The 20,039-nt window shown below is 40.9% G+C and overlaps 1 protein-coding gene across 1 annotated transcript in view; it reads right to left on the bottom strand.

The window, feature by feature from the left end:
- LOC139205432 (A disintegrin and metalloproteinase with thrombospondin motifs 16) overlaps positions 1-20,039 on the bottom strand; it is a 48,832-nt gene that overhangs the window by 28,398 nt on the left and 395 nt on the right. Inside the window, exons 3-7 of the mRNA XM_070835648.1 lie at positions 16,967-17,325; positions 6,456-6,900; positions 3,394-3,596; positions 1,551-1,634; positions 461-620 (exon numbers count right to left, since the gene is read on the bottom strand). Of these exons, the coding sequence (XP_070691749.1) occupies positions 461-620; positions 1,551-1,634; positions 3,394-3,596; positions 6,456-6,900; positions 16,967-17,325 (1,251 nt within the window). The remainder of the gene's footprint in view (positions 1-460; positions 621-1,550; positions 1,635-3,393; positions 3,597-6,455; positions 6,901-16,966; positions 17,326-20,039) is intronic.

Here is a 20,039-nt window from a genome sequence, read left to right on the forward strand (position 1 = left end):
CATCTGGAATAGTATGTTATTTTCTGTAGGTCTGTATTTTATACCTAGCTATGAATATGTTTAAGATTTGCCCTTGAAATAATGCTTTTTTTATGCTCATTTGCGGTTAAAACTTATATTTGTTCACACGACTGTACAGAACGTGTGATACTGTGAGGTGAAAACATCTAAAAGCTGCAGAGTAAACATCTGGTTTAGGTGATGTGACCCTCAGTCACACCGTGTGACAGTGGGCCGGGGCACCTTCCCAGAGAGAGACAGACTACAAGAGAGAGTTACATATTTCCAACAAGACCGAGAAACAAACACAAAGTAGGGACGAAGGGCATTTAAGTGATTTTGCTAAAATAAATGTGTGTGATGGGAAAAAAACATTTGAATCAGCAGAGGATTCTTTATATTGTCCTAATTTTGTAACAGAAACTTTTTAAAAATCTCATTCTCAGTGCCAAAGTAATACCAAGTGTATCACAGGGTTCATTCTTCCAAGAGCAGATGTCGAGTCCTGTGAGGAGGATGGCGTGATCGTGGTGCCGGCCTTCTCTGCCCCCCAGCGTAGACTGCCAGTGGCAGAAGCTGTTCAGTGTGTGGTCTGCATGGTGGTTGATCACCAAGCCATCCTGCGAGATAAAGCAGATAAAAGGAGGCATAAAGAGAAACTGTTGTCTTTACAAAGGGAAGATGTGAGCAAAGAGTGTCAAGAATTTAAATGAGAAAAACGTCAGTCAAATTAAATGGCATTACTTTGTCCCCTTTCCTCTACTTATACAAATATCAATAAAACCACTTCATAACTTCATAGAACGAGAAAAGGCAGTGCTGTTATATTTATTGCAGATTTTTGGATTACCAGATCCTTGCCTGGTCTTTCCAAACAGATACTAAGATCTTCAGACATGTGTTTGTTAACAGCAACATGAAGATGTGAGGGGACGCTGAACTGATAAAATAAGTGTGGGAAGACAAACGTCCAGGACATTTTTGCCATTTTTGGCATTCCTCCCGCTGATAATTGCCTCTTAAGGAAGATTGAAATCCATTAACATCACAGGTGGATGGAAACCAGAATCCGTTCTCCTCGGCCTGCTTGACTCGGCCTTTTTCTTTGACAGTAACCCACCTGTTTCTCTCTGATTCTGTCCCTCTCTCTCCTTTTCTCTTACTCTCAAGCTGTCCTTCCATCTCCAGCTCTCTGCGAGAATTTCCCTCCTAAATTTGGCAAAGATCCAAGGAAATGCATACCCTATAATTAACCATTGTAAAAGTCCTCAGTAGTTAGGATGACCCCGGGAAAATCTCTGAGAGACCCAAGAGAGCTGGACCCTCAGGCATAAAAACAAATAGACAAATAAATGAAATGTTTTTTGCAGTTATGTTGCATTTTGCATTCCCTTGGAGTCAGAATACAAGGAAATATTGACAACCTTCAAACCCACAAACCCGTTTTTAAAATGCATCGGTAAACCACAGTGTTTGCTGTCTGAGAGGTTGCATGTTTGGACATATTGAGGTTTTCACCTGACAGTGCTTACAGGCTTTGAGATGCTCACCTGGTCTTCATCCAGAAGCACGAGGCCCACTATCACTATATTGATGTTTCCCCCTATTGTACCATCTTTGAAGAGACTTGAGACCTAGAGGACAAACAAACAAATTTCACTTTAAATTGCTAACCCTTCTGTTTACTATTTCCCACCAAACGTCTTCCTTATGTCAATATTTTTATATGGATATTCTCATCCAGAGGTCAAGCTTAGTCGCACATCAAGTCTTGATATTAATACTGTTATACTTCTGGTCTATAAATCTATTTTGCAACATGTAGACACATAGAATTGAGAGGTGTGTGTCAAATGTATAAGACAACACACCTTGACATTCCTGTAGGGATAACACAAAAACCCCCTTTGATGGTATCAGTGAGGTGTGACAACGAAACTGCTGTTTTCAATTCAGCTTCTTATGCTCAAAAGGGTATCTGACCATCATTCATAACCGTTCGGGCTTTGAAAGTGGACTCCTGATCTTTTGCTCTTGTTCACTCTGTCTTTCTCCTGGGTCCTGTGAATACTTCAGGTGCCACTCACTAAGCCCCCCTCCCCCTTCAGGAATACTCTCATTCGTTCCTTATGTTCCTGATGTTTGGTCTTCCTCTCTGCACTGACTCATGAGAAGACACATGGCTGTGGTTTGTTACCAAAATCGAGCAAAATTCTGAGGTCAAAGAGGCAATCAAAACTACTTACTTAAACTAAGGTCTCCTGGAACACCAGTGTTTGACAGAGTTTCAAATTTGGATAATTCAACAGATACAGTGAATCACTGTGTTTTCACTGCTTCATAAAAGAAACAATCAGCAGTTTCCATAGTGCTCCAGTGTTTTGTGGTACATAATGTACAGTGTTTTTCTTTTAAATGGGTAATTACAAAACGTTTTTGAAGTCTTTCCACTCTGCCACGAAGAAAATATAAATCTACGCGCATGTTAAAACAGCATATCGGATTTAATTTTCAAGAAATACTAAATAACCTTTTTAAGACCCATGAGAGCTGGCAGGTGGGGTAGGGGGTTGGGTGTTTTCTATGAAACCCCATACTGTATTTAGGTGACTCCTCTGAGGCGGGCTGTCACTGCTCCAACTTGGTTTCTACTAGAGGGAACTATGTTTTCAAAATAGACGGATTATCTTTGGATTTGTCAGTCAGTCATTAAGTAGCAAAACGAGCGTGACGGAATTTGCTTGCAGATCAGCTGAGAGGGACGAGGGGGACACTGTGTGCATCGCGGCGATGATCTCACCTAGATATCAGTTTCAACTTTTCAGATGTGTTCAGATATCTGATAAGTGAGGATGGAAAATGGGGGTGTCAAGTCACTAAATCCTGAACAACAAACTTCAAATGATACAATGATACAAATTCCCAGTCAGGGATCAATAAAGTACATCTATCTATCTAAAATGAATGTATGTATGTCTCTTCCAAATCAATTTCTGATGATGTCTGCCTTTGCACCTACATGCCATATAACGACAAAACATACAAGAACAATTTTGAAGTTAGGCACAGTGTAGCTAGTAGAAAAACAAATCATACATCACGTTTGTTATTCATAAAAATAAGACTGCAGACAGCCGTACAAGCGGCTTGGTGAGGCTGTATTTAGGAACAGCAGTGCTTCAGCTAAAGGCTAACATCAGTGTGCTAACAGAGGGATTCATCCTCTGAGGACCAATTTCATGACAATCCATCAAATAGTTGTTGAGATAATACAGTCTATACAAAAGCAGTAATACATCACTCCAATAAAAACTATACATCTCTACTCTTTGTTTTTCTTTTAGCTCCTATGATGTGTAAAACATCATGTGCTTATACTTGGGTCTCTCTCACCATATTCAGCACAGTGAGAACATATGTGGTGATGTTCTCATGACCGTGGTTGTCCATCATCTTCTTGTCCACCACCACCAGCATCTCCACGTTGAGCTTCTGATTGACCTGGTTCTTCATCAGCACTGCTCTTTTGTTTCTGGGTATGAACTTGTACTCATCTGGAAGGATAAAGACATTCCCTTCTGGAGGTTTGGGCATGTCTGGATAAAACAGAACAAAGGACAAAGGGAGTAAATATCCAATAAGTAATTAACCATTGAAAATATGCAGCAGCTATAGAACAAACTAAATGAAACTTTATGAAGCACTCTGTGGCTATAGTCAGCATGATTAAGAACAAACTGTTGTACAGTATAGTGCGTTAAAAGTGATTGATGTAAGAAAAAACAATAGTGCATAATATATAATAGCAATTTAATAGCAGTTATGACGTCCATTATAAATATACAACCCTTCCTTCCCACAGCAGATTATATGTTGTGCAATATTTGAATTGAACCTATAGCCACACTCTTTTGCCTGCGAGTGTTAACCAGCGATTCTGGCAAGTAGCTGACAACCATTCTGGATGATTAACTATACTCCTACTTTCATGACCTGATGTCATGGACAAACTGCAAACTGAGAATTTTTTTCTTTTGTTGATTCTGGCAGTTTCAGTGTTATGCTCCCATTTAGTAAAGTGTGAAACCACAGTAAGTGGTTGTACAATAGCAGCTATAGCGAGTCATATTTTCTCCATATGCAACAGTTATATGAAGGTTTTGCATGCTGAAGGCAGACCCATTGTGCTCTTAGAAGAGATCTCTGAGTAATTTCACACTAACACAATGTTAGATAACGATGGACAGGGTGCACTTTTTTGATTCATTATGAGACGTGAAAGCAATTCATGTATTCACCTATCTCTGTTTCAATCCGCTGCGCCAACTGTGCCAACAAAAGTCAATTTGAATGGTGCCAAAATTTATGTCACTGTGTCATTGATAAGATAAGCTTTTCTTCCCAAGGGGAAGCTGTAAAAGGCTGTATTGTAAAAACAATGACGTGAATTGCAATGAATTCACAAGTACAAGCTTATTGTGAAAACTTATCAGTGCTTTGTTAAGTGCGCATGTGACTTTAACAAACAAAACTTAATCTTAACATCAAATGCCCAGTTCAGCCCTGTCTTTAACTCTCCTTTTGAAGCTGGGCCGCCTTTGGGAAAAAAAAAACTCACATCCGTACTCACCTCTACGCTATGACATGAGGTCAAAAGTACGCACAAATCAAAGCAAGTCAAAGCCTAATACTGTTGTAACTTGTGACATTATCACATCAAATCTTCACTTCTATGTTTCAAAAGGTTCACCTATCACTGCCTGACTGCGATAAACTATAAAGGCTAGAAAGTTTGCTTATATAGGCGGACAGCAGGTGAGCGACCAAAGTGCCTTTTTGACTAAAACATGACACAGGTGTTCAGTGATGTCATCCTGTGGGTATGTAAACATGAGCGTGTTTTCACAGGGGACGGACAGCTGGGGTTCTGCAGGGTAATGGTGGTGGTACCAGTCCAATCCCTGCTTGCTCTCTTTCAAATGACCCCTGTGACACCGGCAGTGTTAACCGATCTTGTGTTAATTTCATGAGTGTAAACATTTCTCAATGTGTAATGTGAATATAAAACATTTCCCTTAACCTTTCACAGGTTATGTCACTAATGTCACCGAAAAAATCAACACAAGTTGAGATAATATTCTTCAGAGGAAACATTTGTCATCACATGAGATACAAATCAAAACTCCCTCTGAAAGCTCCCTACCCTCAGGATCATTTTCAAAGGAAATTTACAAAACATGTCAATTTGCCATTGTGCTCAAAGGTTACTAAAACGTCTTAGTTAACAATTAACTGATATGGTAAAAATTGCGTGTCTGGATTTATAATCCACCTTCTTGTTAATGTTTAATGTCTCATATACCCAACAGGGGCTAATGATGTGTTAACAGCACACGTTAATACAGAATGTGCAACTTTTAATGTCATGTTACAAAATGAATCATGTGTTGTTCTTACCACACGTGTAATCTACGTATCCATGAATTTCGCAGCACTCAGTAAATATATGATAACCTAGTTAACCCTAGCTAGCTAGCTTGCTAATCGCTGCACTGATTCTGAAATTTTGCCGTTCTGAAGTGAGAAGCAACGACCAGTCCTATTACAGACGTTCTGGCTACTGTAGTGAAACACTTTTGTTGTGAGGTAGCTAGTTAATTTTGATTGTGGTTTTTTAAGCAGACATTTAGAACAATAATGCTACAGCACTATGACATCAGTTCATATTGGCTCTGTCATTGTAATGTTATTATAAAAAAATATGATTATAAACCTGGTGTGCTGTTTTTGTTCTTTTTTCTACAGTTGATTAAGTCTTACAAAATTAAATGTCAAATGTTGTTTTTGGATTATTGCATTATCATTTTAATTTTAATTCGAATAACACATATGAGGAAAATTATAATGTTATTGTGAAATTGAAGTTTACTTCATTATTTTAAAATAGTCCTTTGTAGGCTTCCATACATTTCTCCATGACATTGTAAGTGATGTGATAATTCCTCAAAATGTGGCTTAACCTCTTTGAGTTCAAACCCCTAATTTAGTTAATTCTGGAAAATTATGACCCTGCTTAAAATGTGCAACGAGAGACGTAATGTCTAGGTGAGAACATTATTTAAGTGTCAAATGTGAACAAAACATGTTAGAAAAGTTCCAAAGGCCTTTAGGTGGGAGCATACAGGTGGATTAGGTTAACGTAATTATTCAACCTTATTGGGTTTGCTCGAGTATTTAAAAAGACATCTTGTATTATCAGTGAAGAAAAGTTTCTTTTTACCTTAAAACTAAAGAAAGTTATGTTACTTACAGTCTGCCTTCCTGTTTACTTAATATATACATGTAGAGCAGCTGCAGGAGTGTTTAATGCATCTCAACATGAGGGGGGGGGTAGAGTGAGTGCAGTTTGTAATAATGTTACATGTGGATTAGAATGAGAAATTGCCCTTACATACATTTCTTCCGTCTCCCACAGAAGTGTTGCCTCTGCCTCTCCCCGTGTCTGTAGTCATTGTCATGGCGATGGCTGTTGCGGTGATAGCCACTGCCACGATCCTTCGCATGGTCACCGTGACTGTTGTTGTTATTGTGGCCCTGGTGATAACCATGGATGCCACTGAGCCATTTTTCCTGGCCCCCTTGTTGATCTCCATTAGCTGTGTTGAAGGTGGAGTGCATCTGTGAGTCTGTGGATCTCTTGGTGACAGAGTGTCTGTGTGATTTGTGGTCAGTTGAATCTGTGAATCTCTTCTGAAGCACCCGAGGCTCATGACCTCTCTCGCTCTTGTAGAGGATGTGTGGCTGGTGACTGGATGGTGCTGTGAAGTCCTCTCTCTGGGCGAGGCTGCGCGGCACAGGTCTCAGGAAGTAGTCTGCATCCTGCGTTCTGATCAGACCTGACTAGAGGCAAAACAGAACGTCCAATTAGCTTTACAGCACTTTCTCTTAAGCATCAAAGCCATATAGGGATCCAAAAGAAACATCATTTAGTAAAGTGACCTATAGAGAATAATACAGACACCTCACATGGACGACACACTCTCCTCCGCTCAAAAATTTGCCTAAAGGGGTGCAGTCATTACAAATGAACAAAACAATAGCGTTCTCCAGCTATTCGTTTAGTTTCCCAATCTGTCACTGTCAGCAATTACTCAAAATCTGACTCTTGGGTCATTGTGAACCTGACCCCCTAAACCTCTGTGCGGCTCAATTACTGGCCATGTTTCTTCATGCTCAACATCTGTTTTGCTGTTCGGGGTCAGACGTTATCTCAACTAAATCTAAGTAGGACTCAGTCAGATAGAAAGAGTTTCACACAGAGGAGCTGGTGCGAGGACGAAAGGAGGTGGCATCTCTGCAGTAAATAATGCACACACTCACGGCTCTCAAACTTTAGGCATTCCTTACTTTGGTATTCACATGTATTGGAAATCTAGTGAACAAAAATAGCCCCTAAAGTATTATCTGAATATAATGCTTAACAACCCATTTTTAAAAATCTGTTCTTAGGTGTTATGAATATTTCTCACTCTTTAAAGCTGCTGCTACAGAAGGCCATATGAGGTGGAGATATCAGTGCCTTATGCTTTCGATTTTTAAGGGGTAGGTTATGGGAAAAAACATTATAAAATCTCTAAAGGTTCAGCACAGGTTTTCTTCGGTTGACCTTATTCTCTCTCCCTCTGTCTCTGTCTCACTCCCAAAGAGACAGATTTTCAGTTTTCATACTCCATTATAAACTTCTATCATCAAAGCCGATTCAGACACTTGGAGATTACTTTCTCTTGCTCTCTGCCTCTCTCTTTGTCTCCCTCAGTCTCTCCATACACGCACCACATCTGTGTTGACAGTCAACTGGCACGAAGTTTTTGGACTGTAACTGCTCTTGGCAGAAACAGTGGTTTCCCTAAAATACGTTTAATTGACTGCTTTTTTTCACTGTGAGCTGTGAGTGGAGTGTGAGGTCCTCCACCACTGCAGCCAGCCCTCTGGCTGACAGAAATAGGCTGACACAGTGGCAGTGGTGAGACTGTGGCTGGCTGCGGGAAGAGTGTGTATGCATTTGTGTGTGTGTGTGACAGTCCCGACACAGTACAAGGAGGATGTGTGCATGTGGAACAAAAAAGGATGAACGTGGAAGTTGGAAAGGAAGTGATCATACAACTAAATATCTACCCGTGTGAATGTATACACTTCTGTGCATACCTGTGTATCCTCTGTGTAGACCTCTATCGGTGATGTGTTTTATGTTGCTATAATGATCAACACTACTGATTTTCCCCATGTCATCATCACTTACTGACCCGGGCCGTTACCTCTGCCAGCTTATCAACCACACATCAGGAAACCAATGAAACGGAGCCCTTGGAAAATGCTGTATGTATTAAGCACTAAATTTGAAAATGATGAACTCAAAAAATTACAAGCCAACACAGCTGTGACCGCAATGGCTGTATACTTAACAGCTTTCATCATGGCAAAAGAAAATGATCATGGATTTATGGTGTATTTGTGCGTTATTGGTTCCACAGCGGCCAAACTGACTTAAACCCATTATGTTAGAAAAAATATTAATGCTCAAAGTTTGCATAATCCATCAGCCAAAAGCAAGCAAAGAAACTTAAAAAGCACGCATCTATCTAAATGACTCCTGAAGTGCAAGGATTTCATTTCATTATTGTCAAATATAGGCTCCAACATGGGGAATGTATGGTCAAATCCCACTGTTAACTTTTATGCCCTTACCACAAGCCTGAGGACGGCAGTTGCTGTTTACAGGTGTTTCTGTGTTGGATAATGATCATTTCCCACCGTACAGTAACTGGTGTTTGACAGACAAAAGATAACTGCAAAGAGCGACACAGAAATATATTTGGAGACATATTTACAGCCGGAAACGCATTTTTCGGCCCAGTACTTATTGAGATGATTACAATCTTTAAAGCCCTTTAAAAAACAAACAAAAAAACAATGGATGCCTCATAATGAAGTCCTTAAGTCTCAGACAGTGTACATGTTTTTCTACATCTGCAACTAACCAGGACTGTCATTTCTATTCTCTGTGTTAAAACCCCCAAAAAGCAGTCGCAGTTTTCCTCACCATTCATGATAACGTTGCACCCGCTTCTATTAAATAACATGGGGTATTAACAATTGACCCTAATATACACTCAAGTTTTCTTTGGAGAATAAGAAAGAAAGGGATCAATTATTGAGAAAAAAAGGAGAGAGAGAGAGAGACTAGAGAGAGGCTTACTAAAGCATTACCACCTTCCTCTGTACTGTAGTGTTCCTGCCAACGGTCAAGAAATAAACCCCTGCCGGGAAACCCAGCGAGGATCGTTGGTTACAATCACATGTGACAACCGGTGCGTGATCCTGTCATCCGGATGGCACCCGCCCCGGCGCTGTGTAATCATAGGCGATTGTCATAATTTGGTTCCAAGTCACGGTGAGGCCTCGGACCTGAATTGCGCTGCTGTCAACCTTGAGTATTTCTCATGCTAAGCACTTATTCTGTCAGAGTGGGAGGTTTTGGGGGAGTTGAGCATTGGGGCATTAGTGTGGAGCTAAAGCAGCTCTCTGAGGAAAATGGGTGCCGTGTGATAGTTTATCAAAAGGGTTTCTTGTGATTTGGTATCTTGATCCTAACAGCGGAAAGCTGGAGATTTTGGATGAGGTGAATGAAATGATATTTGTTGTTTTTGTCATGAGGGGTTATTTTTGGTCAGCTCATTACAATGTCAGTAAAGGGAGATGGGGCTGATAAAGAAAAGGAAATCCATGATGGAAAGATACAATCAAAGGGCTTTCACCTGAAATTTCCAAACATGGTTTTGCTTTCATTGTTGTTTATACAGTATCTGCATACAGCACTGCACCATTCTGAGCAGTACGGATATGTATGCATGTATGCAGCAAACAATTCAACATAGAATCATGCAGAGGTAGTCATTTAAAATATGGTGCAACTTTAGCCAAAGCCTTTTTAACAATCCCACTTGAGGCATGTCAACAAGCACGAACGTCATGATAGCTATGATTGCATTTCATAGTGTCAATGTTCACTCTCTGACTGCCACTTCTGTCTCCTCCCTTTCAGCACTGCATGCATACGCTATATTCTACAGTTCCCTTATCCAGCCTGGTTTGTTTTTTTCACCACTGGTGCTGAGGGTTTTAGGGTTTTTTGCTGTCATCATGTTTGGTGCAAAATAAATGTACTGGCTCTATTGTACTGTATGACAAAATTCTTTGGTTGGTGTGTTACACAGTTATCCCTAAATAGGTTTCTGGAGATCTTCAGGGGTCCTAGATAGACCAAAGACCAAATTCCAAGGTCCCACAGCAAAACAAGGGATTTATGCACATCATCATGTGAGCTTATTTTCAGCTGCGCACTGCCAACTCTACATACTGTACAGAGGGATGTGCTGCATGTAGTGAAATCAAAGCAGACCATTGATTCCACCTTTCCTGCAGTATGACAACTATCTGTTTATACGCAACTTCAAATTAGTTTCTGACAACCATTATCTCCTAAAACTTTAGTTCCTTTTTAAAGTTGTTGTCAAACTAATTTTCATGATGCTATGATTTCTGTGCTTTTTCTAAGGTGTTCACATGAGCTACTGGAATGTCTGAGGCAACATCACAAATAAGGAACACGAGTCATTTGCCACACATCCTCGTTTCTTTTCATCTACGTCTGCTGTCACACTGACTGAACGGACTGTTTCTCCTCAAGACAGATCAATGCAGTTTATTGTTTAAGGAATCGGTCTATACTTTTTTTGATCCGGTGCGTAAGATATTCAGTCCAGATGTTGGATTATTCAACTTGTGTTGGTAGGTTCTGTGTTCCTTTAAGGCATGCAAATTTTATATTTTGTGCACAGAATATGCTTTTATTTGCAGGCAGAAACCAATCTGGAAATTATATAGAAAACCATATGTTATAGCAGTGATGTACAATGAATACAAATTCTTTCAGTCATCACGCATCCTCTTTGTTCTCCTAAGCATAACAGCCAACATTGCCAACAAGTAATCTTTTTATGATGTCTTTAATCTATAAACTCTGCAGTCTTTAAGCTTAAGCTTGGCCTTACATAAAACAACATGGAAGTGCTACTTCTTCAGAGTATGTGTGTATGCAAGCCACTATGTTAGGAGATTAGGTCAGCTAGTGCCTTTCCTAAATAGCCAAAGTCATCAGATTACACACTGCGCTCTACGAGGTGCAAATAGCAGTCATAAAATGCTGAAACACTACTTGGGAGGGCGCAAACAGCTGGACTTTCTGGAGTCAGACGCATCCGGACAAGCAGTGACAGGAATTGGAGGGGGGTGGCAGGGGAGGGCGGTAGGAAAACGGAACAGAGGGGGGAAGCATTCAGTGCATTACAAGGTGCACCTGACTGTGTGCAGTATATGGTTCTCTTCCTCGTTCTGTCTTCCTCTCTTTAAGTAGCTCTCTCTAATGGAGAATGAAAGAGATCAAACGCTTAGCTGCTATACTTACTTTGGGTTCCAGTTTGTTTTTTTGGTTCTTGGTCCAAGCTTTTTACATCAGCACAAGCATATACATGAGAAGTACAGTATGTACTGTACTAAATAGTTTTACTAATTCACTGCCCTCAGTTTTATGTGTAACCAAAAAACAGCAACACAAACACAGTCGTAAAATAATATGTGGAGAAGTTGCCACCACAAATCTGTTCTTCAATAGCATTGCGACCATAAGCTTAAAATTTCCAAACATTTCTTTTGACAGACCAGAGTGCAGCAATAACTCTGTACTCTGTTTGCATGCAAACTGGTTCCACAATGGCGACATTTTTGGCAGTTGAAAGCAGGGATTCAAACCTTGGCTCAGTGCTCACAGAACTTATTGGAAAATTGGGAACGGTATTCTGACATTGCACTTCAGCACCAGAAACCATTTCTTAATCAATTAGTCATTTTGCTTCGAGCTGTATCGTAGTCATCTCTTGGCTAGCTGTCCAGAACGCATTACACCAGCTGGAGGTCTATCAATTTGAACAACAAATGTTCCAAACTGATTTGATTCCAGTCTTAGAGACACTTGCACATGACACTAATTTACTTGGTATGACTGAGAAACCATGAGTGATGTTAGCGAATGATTAGACTAGCAACAATCCTTTAAGACCATTTGAGTGATCTTACTGTATGTCTTGAAAATTGATCACAACAACCTGCCAAGACCACACATTCTGCTTTTCAAAGCTTCATCACATCAATAGAGCATCATATATTCTTGGAAATCCCAGAGGTGGGACGAGTCTGCAACATTCTATTATTTCTACTACTACGAGGCCTGAGGCAAGAAGCACGCCCGTACTTTTACAAGAGGAAAACACATGACCTTCAAGTGATTTGTAGTGGGAGGACATTTAACATTTCCCTTTGGTACAAAAGAAAGGTGTGCATTAGAAGTCTTAGCAAAATTAGACTAGACAAACAGATACTGATGTATGGTTATTGAAGCATAATACTTACAGAAGGAAATTTATTAGACAGTAAATGAAATCCATGTAATACTGGTGTGGCTGAAGGGGATATTTGTGTTTATTCATAGTAAAGTATTAGACAAATTAAATCCTAACCTGATGATTGCACTAAATGAGAATTTAAGAGATCCCCAAAATCAGTAGACTTAATCTTTTGGGGACTTTGAATCCTGCAGAGCCCATATGGAGGCATAGGGGAGAAAAAAAAACATGGGTTAAAGGTAGTAGCCTACTTTTACTTTTACAAGACACTTTTGCGTTCTCGCAAAACTTTCTTGACAAAAAGTCAATGTGCCTCCGGGCCAGTTTGGCACCATGGCAACCACAACAACCACACACACCCATGGGAGAGGTGCAAGATGAAGTTCGGCCCTTTTGAGAAGAAGCTCCATCGTCTGAGACATCTTGCTTGCCTTAATGATAACGCACACATGTAGTTCATGTTCTCTGCATTTGGCTGCATCTTGGCTGCATTTAGCGTACATGCACTGGCACCCATGACGCTTGTCCAGAGGTCTGCAGTTGGTTGCTAAAAAATTCAACCAGGACCACCAAGTATTAGTATTAGTAAGCTAAGTATTCTCTTCAGATGTGTGTCACTTATGTGAAACCTGTCCAGTCTAGTGATTTAATGTCTGTGCTTCATTGTCGTAGTTGTTTCTGTGGTGCCAAACTGATCCGAAAAGCAGACTGACAACAAAAACGTTTTTTGAGAGATTTCATTGGGATAACTATATACTGTATATATATATAGAGAGAGACAGAACCCCTAAGGGGATATGAGGAGAAAAAAAATCTATGTTTTTTTTCTCCTCATATCCCCTTAGGGATTACTGTAGGATCCATGCAATAGATGTCCACATATTCAGTCTGGACCAAAGCGGTGGGCTGATGGACCAACGTGGCCATCCCTTGAGCCATGCTAGAATGGCTAAAAATCACACAGGATGTCATAAATATGGGGAAAATGATTCATAGTGTCAGAGTGTGTTGCCTGCATGGCACTCAACTCACCCTTCAACTCCCTCACCCCCATAAAAGCCAGACTAAAGAGGATTATGCTGCTGCATAAAGTCGACACTGAGTAGGACCTGCTTTATGATCTCCTCTTCCACATGTGTGTCACTGTGCAGATTCTCAAACCATTTGGCAGGTGAAAAGAGTCAGTGGGATTGGCCCGCTTCTATTCCACCAATTCCTGCTTGTAAGTATGAGACTTTTATGGTTGAACTCCCTATTGTCATCAAAGTGGAGCTAACCACTATATGGGCTGCCAGGGGAGAGTAGCTGAAAAGGCAACTTATACATACGCTTTACAACCTAACACTCCTTACAAGGGGGTTTTCAGCACTTCAAAATGCCAGGGAGGGAACAATGCTTCTTAAAACCTTGATTTCTACACCTCTCTCTCTTTCAGTTGGTTCTTTCTTTATCTCTCTCTTTGCATTTGCCAGCCAGCCAGAGAGAAAACACATTGTACAGCCTGCAGATGATTAATATTAAATCCTTTACAAGAATGACCACAAAGACTTCCATCTTTATACTAGAAAATGCGAATAAAAACAATTTTTTACTATTAAAGTCATATAATGTTTACAACAACCACTGCAATTAAAGCTCACATATTTGTATACTGGTAAATATGGTAGTAAAAATAGTAGTAAAATTTTCAAACAAAATTCAAGCAAAAAACGGTGATGGAGCGGGTTCATCTACATGGTATCATGCTGCAGTTGGAGGAGCTCTCACTGATACAGCTATCGATCTGGCTTCCTCTGGTCAATATTTACCTGCTTCCTGCCAAATAAGACCCTGACCAAAGTGCAAGGTCTCCTATGAGCTCAGGTGGTCTAGTGAACTTTGTTACCATGTTTTTACCAACAATACTTAAATAATCTGGAACACCTGGAGCCCACAAGACATAGTTTGTGTATATGAATGCATGCCACACACATGAATATATACTAAACACATCTTATATTGAGTATTCTATGAAACAACATCTATCAGTAAAAATATACAGTTCAGCGCATGATAAGAGACATTTTGGTATTTAAAAAAATCATAAGTATCTTTAGCTTTCCCCAAGAGTCTAAATACCTTTGTCTGCTTTGCATTCCCCATTTCACATCAGAAAAAGTCAAATTCTCATTGAAGCACTGACCCAGTCCAACTTAGCCAGCCTTAGTCGTGAGAACCACATTTACAGTCTCTGCAACCCTGGACCTTTTGGCTGAATCTTTTATTGGGATCTGGTCTGAAATGGGGACACACACACACACACACACATGCACACACACACAACCACACACACACACACACACAAACACACGCACACACACAGAGAAGAAGAAGCATCCCTGGAGATGTGCCATTCTCTGTCTGTTGTTTAAGAGGGCAGTTCTCAGACACAGCAGTGGTCCTCTACAATGACAACATAAACAGCAAAGCAGCAGACAAGCCTGATATGTATTATGATTTTAAAACACCAAAAAGCCACGCTGAAGGGAAACACTGTCATACTAATGTTCAAGGAATTTGTTTGGTGGAAACTTTAAGAAAACAGCAAATTAGCTAATTTGAATGTCTAACTTATACATTAAAAGTGTACATAAGTAACACTGCGGGGGTTTCTCTGCCTATTGCACTGCTGCTACACTCTGTGTCGGGTGATTATTGAGTTCTAAATGAAAACGTGTGTATGCAAGTTAAACAATGAGAGGATTAACGTGTATTCATAAAGTCCTTTGTTCTCTAGTCCAGACTGCTAAGAGGGCTAGTGTAACACTTGGGGTCTTACTGGGGAGGAACTGCTTCACTTAGGCTTACTTAATGTCATTCTTGCAGTAATGTTTCCTTTATATTCATACATAAGATGAGGACCACCAAGGCAAGAATTGAGATTCAGCCAACATTCTCCACTGAACACAAGTAATTAGTCCATGGGCACTAATTACAATATGTACATTTAGCAATATCAGCCTACATCATATTATAATAACTGTCATTTGGGACAGGTTGGATGCATAATTTGACTAATACCACACATATTAATTTACTTTTTTATTTTACTTAATTTATACTTTTGTGTACATGGCCTTGCTGTCCTCATATCTATGTAATCTCCTGACGCAGACCTCCAGCAGTATTCAGCTTTGTTCCACCAGGTGGCTTTCCTACCAGATTCCAGGAGATTGCACTGAGCTGAGGAAAAAAAAAAACTTTCTCCTACTTTGCTCTGTGGATGTGGAATAATCTGCAGAGCATTCTACATCTTAAATGAAAATGAACTAGTCCCCTTGGGACAATTGCTAAAAGTCTGTGTAACTGAGAACTGAGAGGGACTTCCTGGTTAAATAAAGTTAAAGTTAACGAAAAAAACCAAAGCAATATAAGAAGTAGGAACAACTGAAATACCCCTCAAACACAACCAGAAAAATACCATGTACGTCTGTTATACACCAATGAAATATGAAATAAAAATTCATATCCCTGAACTGTACTTCATGTGGTGGCCATGAAAGCTGGTCAAACAGCATACTCTGCGTTAAATAAGAAGGTGAAATACCACCGAAACATTGTTTTGGCAGGCACATGTTTTGAGGATTTTCCTGGCTAATTGACCAAACATTCTGTGGTGTCCACAGACTTCATTTTTCCATCCATTAGATATTCAATAGCTTATTTAGGCAAAAGAGCAACACACACAGAATGAGCTAGAACTAATGATGCACGGCAGACTGGAGGAAGAAACTTCTGTGCATGGCTTGCCAACCAAGCCAGTGGGTTTTGAAGTCACCTTTTCTGACCAAACAGACAGACAATGCACTGACTCAAGTGCTGTGTGAAAGGCAGCTTCACAGTAGCATACTGAAAGGACTGCTTGAGGACTGTGTATGTGACAAAGAAAAGGACCTTACAGTGCCATACAATGAAAAAAAAAGTGATTTTTATCTAGATTTACTGGCTGGCCCTAATCTGATTTGTCTCACTCCTTTCATACTTGTTCTCTTTCCTTTAGCTCAGTGTCTGATTGACATCTTGTGTCTAATATCTTCTAACAGAAATTACAGTACATGTTAAGTATTTATGCTTTCAGTCTTTAGTTCTGCTGGTCCAAAATGACCTCTCTCTCTCTCTCTCTCTCTCTCTCTCGTATTCAGCATGACAAGAACACTAATGCTGAATGCTGTGTTTACATTATCAGCGGTCCCAGGATGAACCAGATTTCTTAAATCCCAGGCCCACTGTTTCTTTTAGGTCATTGAGTGCAATTACAGTACTCACTTGGTACATTAAGCCAAATGCTGCCAAAACTAAGATGTCCAAGATACATATTTTCACATTAACTGACCTTTTTTCAACTCATCTACTCCCTCCTTCTCATCCAAACCCTCCAGCAACCCGACTCCGTGCACGTTCAGACTCACCATCCCCATGCATGTGGACAGTGCCACCGAGGAGTTGACCCTTGACCTCAGCGACCCCTGGTAAAAGCAGAGGTCGTCCTGGTGGTAGGCCCTCAGGCTCTTGGTGCCATTCTTTCCCAGGACCTGGATGGTGAAGCCAGGTGCAATCAGGCTCTCCGAGGCCTCCCTCAACTCCATGTGGAAGTCCTGCCCCAAGCCACTCAGCCGGAAGTGGACCGTCTTGCTGCTGCTGTCAGTGTTTGATGATCCTGCGTCTGGGGTCAGGGATCTGCGTCGCCTTCTGCGCTGGTGGTGGGCAACTTCATGAGAGATGTAAACGCCTTGGTGGTTGACCTCATAGGGAGATACAATCTCATATTCTGGATAAGAGATAAAGGAAAACAGGAGGGGAAGAAGATGAAGAACAGAACATGAAGAAAATAAACAGAGATGTCATGGGAGAGATTGCTGAGAGACAGCTATGTTAGATGTCATGGACTATATTTTGTAGATGCAACTTGGCAAAAATAAAACACTTTGTCCTTGTGGTCACTGTGCTCAGTCTTTACTAATGTTATCCATCAACATCATTTACTGTGATGTAGTGCATGCTGTGTCAGCTGCTACCTCGATTGCATCACAGACCGAATAAAAACTACAACTTTTTCCCTTCCTCTCTAAATTTGCCTTGACCTGCCTCATATACTTCTGCTGGCAGGGTGAAGAAAGAGTTACAAGAAAAGGAAGGGTTTTAGACAATTCCAACACGGGCCCTTCAGCAGAGAGTGAATCATGTTTGACCTGGTGTTTTACTACAGTTTTTACTACAGCTCAAGCTGGATAACTGCAGGTCATAAAGGGAGATGGTGGCAGGTCATAGACCTGGTCTCTTCGTTAAATCTCTAATGGCGCTGCGACCACAGAAACTAGCGGGCTTTCCTCCAAAGGTCAAATCAAAAGAGTAGCTGACTTCCTGAGCTGCACCAAAATTGGTTTTCCTGAGGAGATCATGACAGTGGACGCCACCTCTGTCCATCGCCTGAGTAAGAATGGGCTGACCCACATAAGGAGGGCATCCTGTATAGTGAATGAAGCATTTCACTGTCTGTAAGACTTGGATGCATTGCAGGGCTTTGGAGATCTTGACTGTTGCGTGTGCAAATAAAACTTTGAAAATGAGCTAAATGTGTTAAAACTGTAAATTATTTTCTGTTTAACTGATGCTGGCAGGAACATTACAGAGTGAACTTTTGTTACTGTGCAGGGATGTTAGTGGTTATAGAGGGAGCCTGGTACCTTAAGTCATCACACACCTTGAAACATTATGCATTTGATACACTTTGGGTGTGTGATTAACCACCAAGCAAACAAATATAACAATGTCATTGTTGATTTTGTTACGGTGTTGAAGTGACGCAATGCAAATGTGCTCAGCCTTGCCAGGGGAAAATGATACATGGTCACTTTATCAGCTTAAAGTGCACAGAAATAACAGCAACCTTGGGCTTACAGTCAACAAGAGCCAGTCTCGGTTACTGTACAGTATGACCTGCTTTAAGCAAGCCTGAATAATGAGTAAATATAGCACAGAGACAGACATGTTTTGGCAGTGGGAGAAACATGCAGGGTGACAGACAGTGTGTCATCACTGGCAGTGTGAATGCCTGAGGTTTGAACTTGGCTATTTGGTGCATCTTGAGGCTGACTAACAGCCCCTGCCCACAACATGACATATACTTATATACTTATCAGTGGATGCGTTTATTTAAAGCACCTTGCACTAACAAGACTGCATATGTTTTAGCTTGGGTGGTCACAGTGGGATGCAAACCTAAGAGCCTTTAAGTGTTTCAACCGTGATTTACCCTCAGAGATACAGGACTGCAAAGAGCAAACACATACTTCAAGCCTAAAGCCTTTTCTGTGCAGACACTTACACTGAACCAGAAAACGGTCTTCTCTATCTTTGTGGTTTTGTCCAACTACCCCCAACATGCACTCTCAAACACACACACACACACACATAGTTACACTTAGTCAACTGTGTTTATTCCGCCCTAACTCAAAAACCAGCTGCAGTGACCCATGTCTGACAGTATACAAACAAAGAGTCTGCGGGAACAGAGCGAGCACACACACACACACACACACACACACACACACACACATCTTGTCTGATGGACTGAGAAAAGATCCTGCTGTGGGTAGTTTGTTGGTTTAGTGGCTCCTGAGTGCCATTAGTACTGATAGGGGCTCTAACCAATGGGTGCCTTGGCTTAAACTTAACAAAAGATTGAGCACGTGAACTCTTTCCTCAGCCACTCTAACATAGCTGTACGCATGTTAAACACATTAACAACGAGCGATAGTTGTTAAAGCACTGACTGTGAGATGCTCTGAAATAGAAGTGAGGGCTTCCCCTCACTTCTGTTTCAGATCATCGCCACATGTGCTTCGGCGTGAGGAGGTCTGATGCTTGTTTACGTGTCTGCTTTTCATGGCAACAAACAAAACAACAACAACAAAGGACGTGAGGGAGAAAATGCACAGCCAATTGCTGAATCAGCGCGCCACATGAGGTTAGAGCCACGAAACAAAGACCAGATTAAGTTCTAATTTACTGATTGCACTAATTACTGAATGAGCCATAGGGAGCATCAGTGCATCTTCATTGAGGGCTTTGGTGACTCCCCAGTGTGTTATAAAAGTTGTTAAGGGAGCCAGTTTAAGTGCGCTAGTCATTTTAATGTCACATATTGATGCTTCTCTGTAATCTGCTTATTGTTAAAGGGCTCCACAAATCAAACGCCCCTTTGGAGTAGATTCCTTTTATGCTGTGGGCCTGAATGAGAGCTCCACTGCTGCAGCAGACAGTGACGGCTCCGTGTCAGGGTGCAGGTCGCCCCCCAGCGGTGAAGAGAGGAAACACACAGCGCAGGTGAGCGCTGTTTGATGCTGCTGGCCGTTTGAGAGACACAGTAGATGGCTTTACTTTTAATCTCACGGTACCAAAAAGCAAAACTCCAACTGGAGGATCATGCATCAGTGCACTCTCCCACACTATAAAATGTCATCTCAGTCGAATCAGAAACAC

Source organism: Pempheris klunzingeri, chromosome 8, assembly GCF_042242105.1.
Source record: "Pempheris klunzingeri isolate RE-2024b chromosome 8, fPemKlu1.hap1, whole genome shotgun sequence".
In the NCBI taxonomy this organism is placed as follows: domain Eukaryota; kingdom Metazoa; phylum Chordata; class Actinopteri; order Acropomatiformes; family Pempheridae; genus Pempheris; species Pempheris klunzingeri.